General features: G+C 42.3%; 1 protein-coding gene across 1 annotated transcript; it reads right to left on the minus strand.

Moving 5' to 3' along the window:
* Positions 1–3,338: 3,338 nt before the first annotated feature.
* LOC139181297 (uncharacterized protein CXorf66 homolog) lies at positions 3,339–6,444 on the minus strand. The gene is made up of 3 exons (XM_070784262.1): positions 6,323–6,444; positions 5,488–5,644; positions 3,339–4,306 (listed from the first exon to the last, which is right to left on the minus strand). Exons 1-3 carry the CDS (start codon positions 6,408–6,410, stop codon positions 3,466–3,468), a joined length of 1,086 nt encoding a protein of 361 aa, XP_070640363.1. The 5' UTR covers positions 6,411–6,444; the 3' UTR covers positions 3,339–3,465.
* Positions 6,445–13,397: the final 6,953 nt, after the last annotated feature.

The following is a 13,397-nucleotide window of genomic DNA, read 5'->3' on the forward strand; positions in this document are numbered from 1 at the left end:
GTTGTTTTAGGTATTAACTTGTGGAAGCTTTGACTGGTAAAAAAATTATTATTTTTCTTTTTTGCAAAATTTCTTCTCTAACTCAGGGTACATGCTTTTTTACATATTTTATATTGGTTTTATGTGTGAAGCCCCATACTAATGCACCGAGAATTTTTCACGTTGAATGAGCTTCAAATATTCTGTAGACTCCTTCTCTATAATTAAGTGTGGTTTAAAAAGCAACATACATACTCATGCTCATAGCTTGTGTTTAACATGCCATTATCATTGGTTGTCACTGGCAGTTAGTCCTTTTTATTAGATATTAATATTCCCAGCCTTTAAAGTATTACAAGTCTTTAGCTTAAGAATGATAAAGAGAAGAAAGCTTAGGTCATTTGATTTTGCCTACCAAGACTTCGGTTGAATTTAAGCTGAAAAACTATGCAGTTTTGACGTTGGCTACTGATAGCCCAGATAAACTCCAAAATCATCTTACAATATGAAGCCAGATTACCCAATGAAATTTTAATTTTTAAAAAATTTAGACTGAGATGCTGTCAAATGCTGGTTAACATCATTTGAACAAAGCAACCACTAAAAAAAATGAGGCAAATGGAGGAAATTTGCATACAGACTGGATAATTTATATTAAGGAATTATTATTAAGTTTCATATGAGATAATAGTATTGTGTTTCAGTTCAGTTAAGTTCAGTCACTCAGTCGTATCTGACTCTTTGTGATCCCATGGAGTATTGTGTTTATGTATTTTTAAAATTTATTATTTTTTGAGATATAAATGGGAGGGCAATGGATAGTAGTTTAAATGAAACAACATTGGCCATGTAATGATAATTGTTGAATCTGAGCAATGTTTATATGGGTGTTCATTCATACTCCTACTTTTTTGTTTGAACTGTTTTTCATACTAAACCATAAAAATTTCATCAGAACTTTTGCTTCTATTTGTGAATTTTAAAAAGACCAGGCTATCCCAGAACAATTCTAACCCTTTGCAGTTTATCTTCACAAAAAATGTAATACCAGTAGGAAATCAAGTCTGTAGCTACCACAATGCTTTTCAAATGCATTTTCTACCTCTTAAAACTTTTATATATCATGCCATCTGTGAATTTCATGATGACCTTACAGACCCCACCAGGAGACTACCAGTGGAGGAGGCAGAGGTTATGGGGAAGTCAGATGTGAATGAAGTCAAGACATATTTATATGCTCCTGGTAAGTTAGGAGGATGGTCCAGATTGATTAAAAGTCAAGTAAGGACTTTGCTGATACCAGTGGACTGGGTGATCTGAGAATAAACACATACCCCAGAAACTGGAAGTGAGAAGGCAGTACAGCATAATGAAAATTTGAACTTAAGTCAATCATAGATTCATTTCTTGATTCAATCAATTGCTAGATGTGATCTTACTATATGATACAGAGCATCAGTTAACTCATATGGTAGTCCATATAATAGGGGACTGTTGGGGATTAAATAAAATATGTGAATGTGAGGAAAGTGTTAACACAGCAGGTCTGGTTGTTTGGTCCTTGTATGTCAAGGGAACTGGAAACCATGATTTGACTATTGGTCAACCCAGGGGGAATGTTCTAATGTTAATTGGTTGATGATCATGTTTTGTTCACCTGATTGCTTGGCACAAACATCAACATCAATAATGTGCATCTGGTGTCATTGTTGGGATCCTGAGTTTCACTTGCCATGTCTGGTTATGGAGCATGATGTACCTATGGGACCTGTTCTCAATAAAAGCCTCAGATGCTGAGGCTTCCCTGGGCAGAGCCATGTTGCACACATGCCTCTAGTTTGTTGCTAGAGAAGAGAGAATGTCCTAGAGAATGCCCCAGAGGGGCAAGTACTCAAAAGCGCATGTCCAAACTCTCTGATTCATCCGAAAAGACATCTTTTTCCTGTTGCTCTTGATTTGTATATTTTTGCTCTAATAAAACTCAGCCATGACTATAATCTGCTTTTGAGTCTTGTGAGTCCTTTTTCTAAATCAGTAAAATTGAGGGGAGGGTGGCCTTCAGATATCCCAGACATAAAGGGACTTAGTACAATGTCTGGCAAGTAGTACACATCCAATATATGCTAGCTATGGAATTTAACTGACCCTGCTGAATGTGACAGGGGACTGACCTCACTGTACTAGAATATAGGCTGGGACTGCAGGATTTTGTCTGTTTTTCTGAACCATGCTCTTGGAAGTGGGCAGGGATAACCTCTCATCAGTGAGGAAGCTAGAAAATATAACTCCAAGGTTTTCCCCTGGCCTCCCAGCCCTCTGGATTCTAAGTAAGAAGGTACCCTGTGAAGAAAATGGGTAGATATCCGACCTCTATCTGGGCCATTCTGAGAATGCACAACAGGGCAAACTCTCTTTATCAATTTGAAGGGTAACCGAAAGAATCAAAAACCTTGAGAGTGGGGGCTGGAGCCTGGACCCTTACTTTGGTAGCAGTCATCAGAGGCAGTGGTATTAGAAATGAGTATTGGGACTTCCCTGGTGGTTCAGTGGCTAAAACTCCACACTCCCAATGCAGGGGGTCTGGGTTCTATCCCTGGTCAGAGAATCACATGCTGCAGCCAAGGGTTTGCATGCCACAACTAAGAACTGGCATGGTCAAATAAATATGTTTTAAAAAAGGAAATAACTATCAGGAATTTCCCCAATGCAGCCAGAATCAAGCACACAGAGCCATTTCCGCCACACACTGGGCACCAGAGAAAGACAGTCTTAAACTGTGAGGACACTCTGTCAAAATTTAAAAGATAGTTGGGTTGAGACTTCAGTTGAGGGCTAATCCAAGGGGAAGAGGAGCCCAGGGTACCCATCTTGCAATCCCTTTTTGTATTTGTGTGTGTGTGTGTGACTGTGGTTCGCATATAACCCTGTGCCTGTGTCCAACTCTTTTCAACCCATCGACTGTAGCCCTTCTGTCTCCTCTGTCCATGGAATTTCCCAGGCAAGACTACTGGAGTGGGTTGCTATTTCCTCCTCCAAAGGATCTTCCCAACCCAGGGATCAAACCCACATCTCTTCCATTGGCAGGTGGATTCTTTACCACTGCACCAGCTGGGAAGCCCATCCAAGTGACCAGATCTACGTTGTTGTTGTTCAGCCATCAAGTCGTGTCCAACTCTGTGTGACCCCATGGACTGCAGCAGGCTGGGTTTCCCTGTCCCTCACCATCTCCAGAATTTGCCCAAGTAGATCTAAGATACCTCCCAAAGAGATTTATACCTCTAAAATACAATAATAATTACAACAAAATCAGTTGTTATGTCACACATTTATTTACTATTTTTCAAGTAAATTGCCTCGAGATGGATATAAGTCTAATCTCAATAGTGATACCAAGTGGAGTTTTCCTCTACCAGGTTCTTAAATATGGTGAGCATATAATAATTCATAGAAGCTTGCTTCTGCATGGGTGGTCTTTCTTTTGATCCCTTAATTATTTTGGGAGTTTTTAAACATGTCTTCCTTGCATTTTATATTGCACATTATAATCACCTCCCTGTCACTCTCACCATCACTGTTGTATGTTGTGATATCACTGTCCCTCATGTTGCCATACAGTGTGTTGTATATGGGTTGTTTCTTTTTATACGACTTGTAAAAGTGCTTCAATTCCCGTGAAAACAGTGTAACTGGAACATGCTTTTTATTGGCGTCTGAAACATGAGTGATGAACGGCTCAGAAACAGCTCTGCAAACAAGGCACTTTTCCTTGTAGCATCGACAAAACTTCACTGGATGAGGCCTAGATAATATTTCTGCCCTACCTGCACTAGCTGGGCATTTTAGTTTAAGATATCTCTGGCGTTTGGTCAGTTTATCTACACTTGATTGCTCAGGGAAGCTTTGATTCTTTGGATAGGGTAGAGGAGTTTTGGTTGGCTTGACCCGACACTGTAGACTTGGTGGCCAAGTTGACTTGATGGCCTTCTCTGGATAGGATGGACTGACCTGACTGACTAGCTTATGGGCATGAGCCTGCCTATGTGCCTTTTTTGGACTGCGTGTTCTATGCAACTTTTCCTGGGGGGGTGATCCTAACACTTTTTTGGGAGCTGATGGCTTGGATGGTTTTTTTTGACTCGAGGGCCTGACTAACTTTTCTGCACTTGAAGGAACTTTTCGTGGACTTGAGGGCCCAGATGACTTATCTATTCTGGATACCACGGATTGTCTTTCTGGATCACCCAGACCAGCAGTCGGTGACTTGGAGTCAGTAAATGATATTTTAGATGACCTGGATGCCTTGATGGTGATATCTTCTTTCTTGTCCCTGAAAATACAGAGGATTTGGAATATGACAATTTAAATCAGAGGAGTAAGATTGCTGTTACCAGAAAATATGGGCTATTGTGTCAATTTAGACTTGTGGTCTTTTTGTGGCTCTAGCAGGAAAATTGAACACAGTAAGAATCAGAGTGTGGTGAAAACTATGACTCAGGTTACAGATTTGAACTCGTGTTGAATGCTTTTCTTTTTCTTTTTCTTAATTTTGCTGTGTCAACCACAATGTATAACCATATAGTCTATATACGCAATGACACAAACTTGTTTCAAATCTACTGTTGAGAGAGAGAGAGAGAATTTATCTAATCCAGAAATTATAGTTTTCACAAAAAAGCCACAACTTGATATGCAACTGAGGCACAAATGTCACAACCTGTCACATAAAAAAGTCTTAGACCAAATTCATTGTTTTCCTATCATATTTACACCATCAAGGTTTGTAACCATACATATTAATCCTCACATGCTAACTCTAAAACTGAAGGAATAGAACAGTGGTATATTTCAGTCACCAGTCCTTGGATTGGGAAATTTTTAGAGACCCAGTATACCAAGTGCCAGCCTAATCCTCCTATATTAAAGCCAGGGACTAGAATCACTGAACACAGTTGAAAATTTTTCATGTTATTACATCTCAAAACGATAGATTATCCAAAATGTGTTACTATCTTTGGAATGCAGAGACCCAACTCCTCCCCTGAGAAGATTTTGATTCTGTCTTATTTAGATAGTCATTCCCTCTTTTCATAGACTCAACTTACAATGAAATTAGCAGCCTGGGGCTCAAGTGAACCCTGAATAGGAGATAGTTTTGGCTAAAGTTGATAATGTACTTGAGATAATTTAAGAGCTTCATTTAAGTGAACATATCCAGCCCACAAGATGTTGGTAGCTCTTCTGAAGTCTAAAGTTAATGGTAAGTAACAAAACAACAGTGAACCCACTTACGTGTGAGTGCGCATGCGTGTGCAGGTACAGTTCTTCATGCGCATGCACACCCACCTCCTCACCTCACCCCTACACCCCGCCACTTTGTATTTTTAGTTCAAAGGTGTAAGACTTAATGTGGCTGCTTTGGGGACTTCCCCGCTCTCACAGTTACAGAGTATAGTGAAGAACACGTGCCTCCCCCAACCTTGTACTTTTATTCAAAGGTGTAAGACTTACTTGGCTGCTTTATGGGCTTCCTCGCTATCACAGCTATAGTGAAGCAAGCAGGTACACGTGACCATATAGCCAGTGATAAGGGTACCAATTACAATAATGAGTAGACGTCGCCATAATTCCTGCAGTTTGGTCTGCTTGAATTCAGCACGTGTAGTTACTATGAAAGAACATGTATCATCAGAACATGTGCTTGGGAACCAAGTTTGCTTCCATTTTGATGGGGGTTTGTTACTGTAGATCCAAGTCAAATCTCATCATCAATTATTTCTTTAAGCATGATAACCACTGTCATTTTCCTCCCTCTATCACCTCCCCAGCCAGTCACAGTCTACAAGCCAAATCTGGGAGCTGTCTTTGGCTAATCAGTATAATTACCTAGGTTACCCCACATCGTGGCTTGTTCAACCCATTACCTAGGTATTTGAATGTGTGAATGCACTGGAGTGTTGATGTTTGTGTGAACGTGTATGGTGGGAAAAGGGATGGGACAAGAAAACACAGTTCTTGAAACCTACTATGTGTTAGGTACCATGCTAGATTCATTCACATAGAATTTTCTGATGTGGCTGGTGGGGGAGGTGCAGGGGTTGGTGGATTGGGTGGGGAAGGGGAATGAAAGGGGACAGTAAGGCTGTACTCTTCATGTTTCTATGTTTGGAATGTTTACACAGAAGTAAAACTTTCAGGTGTTGTCCTAGAAATTCTCGAAGACCTTCTCATAGTAAAGTAGAATAAACAGCAGATTTCTTACACACAGCTAGCTTGTCTAATTAAGTACTGGAATACATTTAACATAATAGATCATAATTTCTAGGTTTTAAGGTTAGGGACATACCTGCAGTAGCAGATCCATTGCTTTCATTTCTATCTAAACAACTACTTGTCCAAATTGATAAAAGGAGGACATAAATGAAGAGATTCATGTCCAGGACCTTGTTGTCCTGTTTCCTCTCCCAAGGAAACTGCTGAATTTAACATGACTCAGCTTGTTTTAGGGGCCTATGACTTCATAATCATTCTATGTCATATCCTGACAGCATAATCTCACCATGGTGACACATGAGCTCCTGGCTACAAATACTATGAAAAGACTTTTAATCCTTTATTTCTCCATGACATCAAATATTCTATCAGATTTGAACCAAAAAGTTTGAGGCATTATTAAGCACAGAAGGCAGAGAAAATGAGTTAGCTCTAGATACTGAAGAACTATTTTTCTTTGTTAAATGTTAAGGAGGCACCTTACAGCCCTATAGTAGTTCTTAATGTGTTTTAGAGGTTAAATCATCCTGGGGTATAAGTTTGTAGGAATTTTTCTTACTAAAATTAAGATTTTTAATGTCCCTCAAGCTTTTTATTGAGCTGCTTTTAATGGATACCACTAAAGACTTTCTGGCTAGTGAGTGACATGATGAGCTCTCTATTTTAGACCCAACCCCAGCCCCCCTTCCCCCACCAGCTCTTATATTGGAACTAGATTGCTGGGGTTAAAGTAATTTTGACAATTAGAAGGCTGTTATGTAGGTCCACCTGATAGAGGATGGTGGCTTGAAGCAGAGTGGTAAAGATGGAGAGTAATCAATGTATTGGAGGAGTCTTTTGATGTGGGTAGGATTTCAGGAAGGGCAGGCCATAGGGCATGAGGGAGAGAGAGGTAGCAAGGACGATTCATTGCTTCAACAAAAGCATGCTGGAGATCTATGTGACAGGAAGCTTTGTGTTAAGCATGAGCATTCAGACAGTCACACTCCCTGCCTTTAAGAGTTGGAAATCTAAAGGGAGAGACAGACACGTAAATAACCAATCACTAGGTTATGTAATGGGGCTTCCCTGGTCGCTCAGCTGGTGAAGAATCTGCCTATAATGCAGGAGAACCAGGTTTGATTCCTGGGTCAGGAAGATCCCCTGGAGAAGGGATAGGCTACCCATTCCAGTATTCTTGGGCTTCCCAGGAGGCTCAGACACTAAAGAATCCACCTGTAATGTGGGAGACCTGGGTTCAATCCCTGGGTTGGGAAGATCCCCTGGAGGAGGACATGGAAACCCATGCCAGTATTCTTGCCTGGAGAATCCTCATGGACAGAGGAGCCTGGCGGGCTGCAGTCCGTGGAGTTGCAGAGTCAGACATGACTGAGCAACTAAGCAGCAGCACAGCAGAGCACAGCACAGCACGGTGTATATAATGGGATTTCCAGGCGTCGCTAGTGGTGAAGAACCCGCCTGCCAATGTAAGAGATGTGGATTCAATCCCTAGGTTGGGAAGATCCCCTGGAGGAGGGGGGCATGGTAACCCACCCCAGTATTCCTGTCTGGAGAATCCCATGGACAGAGAAGTCTGGCAGGCTGCAGTCCACAGGGTCACACAGCGTTGGACATGACTGAAGTGACTTAGCATGCATGCACACAGGGTGTGTAATGTCATATGCAGGCTGTGATGTCACAGGATACAGTGCCACAAGATCATGCCAAAGGACTATCTCTTCAAAGTGGGGAGTCCTGGAAGAGATGACCCTTGATCTGAGGTGGGTTTTTGTGTGTGTGTTTTATTTATTTATTTATTTTAAAATTATTTATTTTAATTGAAGGATAGTTACTTTACAGTATTGTGGTGGGTTTTGCCATACATCAGCATGAATCAGCCATGGGTGTACATGTGACCCCCACATCCTGAACCCCCCTCCCCACTCCCTTCCCACTCCATCCCTCTCGGTTTTCCAGAGCACTGGTTTTGAGTGCCGTGCTTGATGCATTGGACTTGCACTGGTCATCTATTTTACATATGGTAATATACATGTTTCTTCTTTTAAAATGTATAAATTTATTTATTTTAATTGGAGGCTAATTACTTTACAATATTGTATTGGTTTTGCCATACATTGACATGAATCCACCATGGGGGTACACGTGTTCCCCATCCTGGACCCCCCTCCCACCTCCCTCCCCATCCTATCCTTCTGGGTCATCCCAGTGCACCAGCCCCAAGCACCCTGTATCATGCATCAAACCTGGACTGGTGATTCATTTCACATATGATAATATACATGTTTCAATGCCATTTTCACAAATCATCCCACCCTCGCCCTCTGCCACAGAGTCCAAAAGACTGTTCTGTGCCTCTGTGTCTCTTTTGCTGTCTCACATACAGGGTCATCATTACCATCTTTCTAAATTCCAGGTGGCTGCAAAGTGCGCGCTAAAATGCAGCCGAGAGGAGTTACCCAACGTCCGAGGTCAGGGGCAGAAGCCAAGAGGACCCCATGCCCAAAGGGCGGTGGCCAAGAGGAGTTACCCCACTTCCGAGTCAGGGGGGGGCGGCCGGGAGGAGATACCCCATGCCCTTAAGCCCAAGGCCAAGGGTGGTGGGCGGGCTGGAGGAGCTACCCCACGCCCCCATGCCCGAAGCCAGGGGCGGTGGCCGGGAGGACCAACCCCAGGCCATGGCTGCCCAGGCACAGGAGGGCCTAGAGGAGCTATCCCATGGTGAAGGTCAGGAAGGGTGGCAGTGAGGAGATACCCCTCGTCCAAGGTAAGGAGCATTGGCTGCACTTTGCTGGAGCAGCCGTGAAGAGATACCCCACGCCCAAGGTAAGAGAAACCCAAGTAATACAGTAGGGGTTGCAAGAGGGCATCAGAGGGCAGACACACTGAAACCATACTGACAGAAAACTAGTCAATCTAATCACACTAGGACCACAGCCTTGTCTAACTCAGTGAAACTAAGCCATGCCCGTAGGGCAACCCAAGATGGGCGGGTCATGGTGGAGAGATCTGACAGACTGTGGTCCACTGTAGAAGGGAATGGCAAACCACTTCAGTATTCTTGCCTTGAGAATCCCATGAACAGTACGAAAAGGTAAAATGATAGGATACTGAAAGAGAAACTCCCCAGGTCAGTAGGTGCCCAATATGCTACTGGAGATCAGTGGAGAAATAACTCCAGAAAGAATGAAGGGATGGAGCCAGGGCAAAAAGAATACCCAGCTGTGAATGTGACTGGTGATAGAAGCAATGTCTGATTCTGTAAAGAGCAATATTGCATAGGAACCTGGAATGTCAGGTCCATGAATCAAGGCAAATTGGAAGTGGTCAAACAAGAAATGACAAGAGTGAATGTCGACATTCTAGGAATCAGCGAACTGAAATGGACTGGAATGGGTGAATTTAACTCAGATGACCATTATATGTACTACTGCGGGCAGGAATCCCTCAGAAGAAATGGAGTAGCCATCATGGTCAACAAAGGAGTCCAAAATGCAGTACTTGGACGCAATCTCAAAAACGACAGAATGATCTCTGTTCGTTTCCAAGGCAAACCATTCAATATCACAGTAATCCAAGTCTATGCCCCAACCAGTAATGCTGAAGAAGCTGAAGTTGAATGGTTCTATGAAGACCTACAACAGCTTTTAGAACTAACCCACAAAAAAGATGTCCTTTTCGTTATAGGGGACTGGAATGCAAAAGTAGGATGTCAAGAAACACCTGAAGTAACAGAGGCAAATTTAGCCTTGGAATACGGAATGAAGCAGGGCAAAGACTAATAGAGTTTTGCCAAGAAAATGCACTGGTCATAGCAAACACCCTCTTCCAACAACACAAGAGAAGACTCTACACATGGACATCACCAGATGGTCAACACTGAAATCAGATTGATTATATTCTTTGCAGCCAAAGATGGAGAAGCTCTATACAGTCAGTAAAAGCAAGACTGGGAGCTGACTGTGGCTCAGACCATGAACTACTTATTGCCAAATTCAGACTTAAATTGAAGAAAGTAGGGAAAACCACTAGACCATTCAGGTATGACCTAAATCAAATCCCTTATGATTATACAGTGGAAGTGAGAAATAGATTTAAGGGACTAGATCTGATAGATAAGAGTGCCTGATGAGCTATGGAATGGGGTTCGTGACATTGTACAGGAGACAGGGATCAAGACCATCCCCATGGAGAAGAAATGCAATAATGCAAAATGGCTGTCTGGGGAGGCCTTACAAATAGCTGTGAAAAGAAGAGAAGTGAAAAGCAAAGGAGAAAAGGAAAGATATAAACATCTGAATGCAGAGTTCCAAAGAATAGCAAGAAGAGATAAGAAAGCCTTCTTCAGTGATCAATGCAAAGAAATAGAGGAAAACAACAACAGAATGGGAAAGACTAGAGATCTCTTCAAGAAAATCAGAGACAGCAAAGGAACATTTGATGCACGGATGGGCTCGATAAAGGACAGAAATGGTATGGACCTAACAGAAGCAGAAGATATTAAGAAGAGATGGCAAGAAAACACAGAAGAACTGTACAAAAAGATCTTCACGACCCAGATAATCACGATGGTGTGATCATTGACCTAGAGCCAGACATCCTGGAATGCGAAGTCAAGCAGGCCTTACAAAGCATCACTATGAACAAAGCTAGTGGAGGTGATGAAATTACAGTTGAGCTATTCCAAATCCTGAAAGATGATGCTGTGAAAGTGCTGCACTCAATTTTCCAGCAAATATGGAAAACTCGGCAGTGGCCACAGGACTGGAAAAGGTCAGTTTTCATTCCACTCCCAAAGAAAGGAAATGCCAAAAAATGCTCTAACTACCGCACAATTGCACTCATCTCACATGCTAGTAAAATAATGCTTAAAATTCTCCAAGCCAGGCTTCAGCAATATGTGAACCGTGAACTTCCTGATGGCATCCGGTCCCATCACTTTATGGGAAATAGGTGGGGAAACAGTGGAAACAGTGCCATACTTTATTTTTCTGGGCTCCAAATTCACTGCAGATGGTGACTGCAGCCATGAAATTAAAGGATGCTTGCTCCTTGGAAGGAAATTTATGACAAACCTAGATAGCATATTCCAAAGCAGAGACATTACTTTGCCAACAAAGGACCATCTAGTCAAGGTTATGGTTTTTCCTGTGGTCATGTATGGATGTGAGAGTTGGACTGTGAAGAAGGCTGAGCGCCGAAGAATTGATGCCATTGAACTGTGGTGTTGGAGAAGACTCTTGAGAGTCCCTTGGACTGCAAGGAGATCCAACCAGTCCATTCTGAAGGAGATCAGCCCTGGGATTTCTTTGGAAGGAATGATGCTAAAGCTGAAACTCCAGTACTTTGGCCACCTCATGCGAAGAGCTGACTCATTGGAAAAGACTCTGATGCTGGGAGGGATTGGGGCAAGAGGAGAAGGGGACAACAGAGGATGAGATGGCTGGATGGCATCACTGACTCGATGGATGTGAGTCTGAGTGAACTCCGGGAGTTGGTGATGGACAGGGAGGCCTGGCGTGCTGGGATTCATGGGGTCGCAAAGATTCGGACATGAGTGAGTGACTGATCTGATCTGATCTGATTGGTGTTTTTCTTTCTGGCTTACTTCACTCTGTATAATAGGCTCCAGTTTCATCCACCTCATTAGAACTGATTCAAATGCATTCTTTTTAACAGCTGAGTAATACTCCATTGTGTATATGTACCACAGCTTTCTTATCCATTCCTCTGCTGATGGACATCTAGGTTGCTTCCATGTTCTGGCTATTATAAACAGTGCTGCAACAAACATTGGGGTACATGTGTCTCTTTCAATTCTGGTTTCCTTCGTGTGTATGCCCTGCAGTGGGATTGCTGGGTCATATGGTAGTTCTATTTCCAGTTTTTTAAGGAATCTCCACACTGTTCTCCATAGTGGCTGTACTAGTTTGCATTCCCACCAACAGTGTAAGAGGGTTCCCTTTTCTCCACACCCTCTCCAGCATTTATTGGTTTTAGACTTTTGGGTAGCAGCCATTCTGACTGGCATGAACTGGTATCTCATAGTAATTTTGATTTGCATTTCTCTGATAATGAGTGATGTTGAGCATCTTTTCATGTATTTGTTAGCCATCTGTATGTCTTCTTTGGAGAAATGTCTGTTTAGTTCTTTGGCCCATTTTTTGATTGGGTCATTTATGTTTATGGAATTGAGCTGCAGGAGTTGCTTGTATATTTTTGAGATTAGTTGTTTGTCAGTTGCTTCATTTGCTATTATTTTTTCCCATTTTGAAGGCTGTCTTTTCACCTTGCTTACAGTTTCTTTTGTTGTGCAGAAGCTTTTAATATTAATTAGGTCCCATTTCTTTATTTTTGCTTTTGTTTCCAATATTCTGGGAGGTGGGTCCTAGAGGATCCTGCTGTGATTTATGTCAGAGAGTGTTTTGCCTATGTTTTCCTCTGCTACTGCTACTGCTGCTAAGTCGCTTCAGTCGTGTCTGACTCTGTGAGACCCCATAGACTGAAGCCCAGCAGGCTCCCCCATCTCTGGGATTCTCCAGGTAAGAACACTGGAGTGAGTTGCCAGTTCCTTCTCCAATGCGTGAAAGTGAAAAGTGAAAGGAAGTCGCTCAGTCGTATCCGACTCCTAGCGACCCCACGGACTGCAGCCTACCAGGCTCCTCTGTCCATGGGATTTTCCAGGCAAGAGTACTGGAGTGGGGTGCCATTGCCTTCTCTAATGTTTTCCTCTAGGAGTTTTATAATTTCTGGTCTTATGTTTAGATCTTTAATCCATTTTGACTTTATTCTTGCATATGGTGTTAGAAAGTGTTCTAGTTTCACTCTTTTTCAAGTTGTTGACCAGTTTTCCCAGCACCACTTGTTAGAGAGATTGTGTTTTCTCCATTGTATATTCATGCCTCCTTTGTCAAAGATAAGGTGCCCACAGATGTGTGGATTTAACTCTGGGCTTTCTATTTTGTTCCATATATTTCTGTCTTTGTGCCAGTGCCATACTGTGTTGATGACTGTGGCTTTGTAGTAGAGCCTGAAGTCAGGCAGGTTGATTCCTCCAGTTCCATTCTTCTTTCTCAAAATTGCTTTGGCTATTCGAGGTTTCTGTGTTTCCATACCAATTGTGAAAGTATTTGTCCTAGCTCTGTGAAAAA

Source organism: Bos indicus, chromosome X (assembly GCF_029378745.1).
Source record: "Bos indicus isolate NIAB-ARS_2022 breed Sahiwal x Tharparkar chromosome X, NIAB-ARS_B.indTharparkar_mat_pri_1.0, whole genome shotgun sequence".
NCBI classification, from domain to species: domain Eukaryota; kingdom Metazoa; phylum Chordata; class Mammalia; order Artiodactyla; family Bovidae; genus Bos; species Bos indicus.

Excerpts from the sequence above, each read along its gene's own strand:
- LOC139181297 (XM_070784262.1), bottom strand. The coding sequence starts at position 6,410 with ATGAATCTCTTCATTTATGTCCTCCTTTTATCAATTTGGACAAGTAGT. Across the intron at positions 5,645-6,322 it reads CAATGGATCTGCTACTGCAG|TAACTACACGTGCTGAATTC; the intron begins GTATGTCCCTAA and ends GTTCTTTCATAG. Across the intron at positions 4,307-5,487 it reads GAAGCCCATAAAGCAGCCAA|GGACAAGAAAGAAGATATCA; the intron begins GTAAGTCTTACA and ends CTGTATTTTCAG.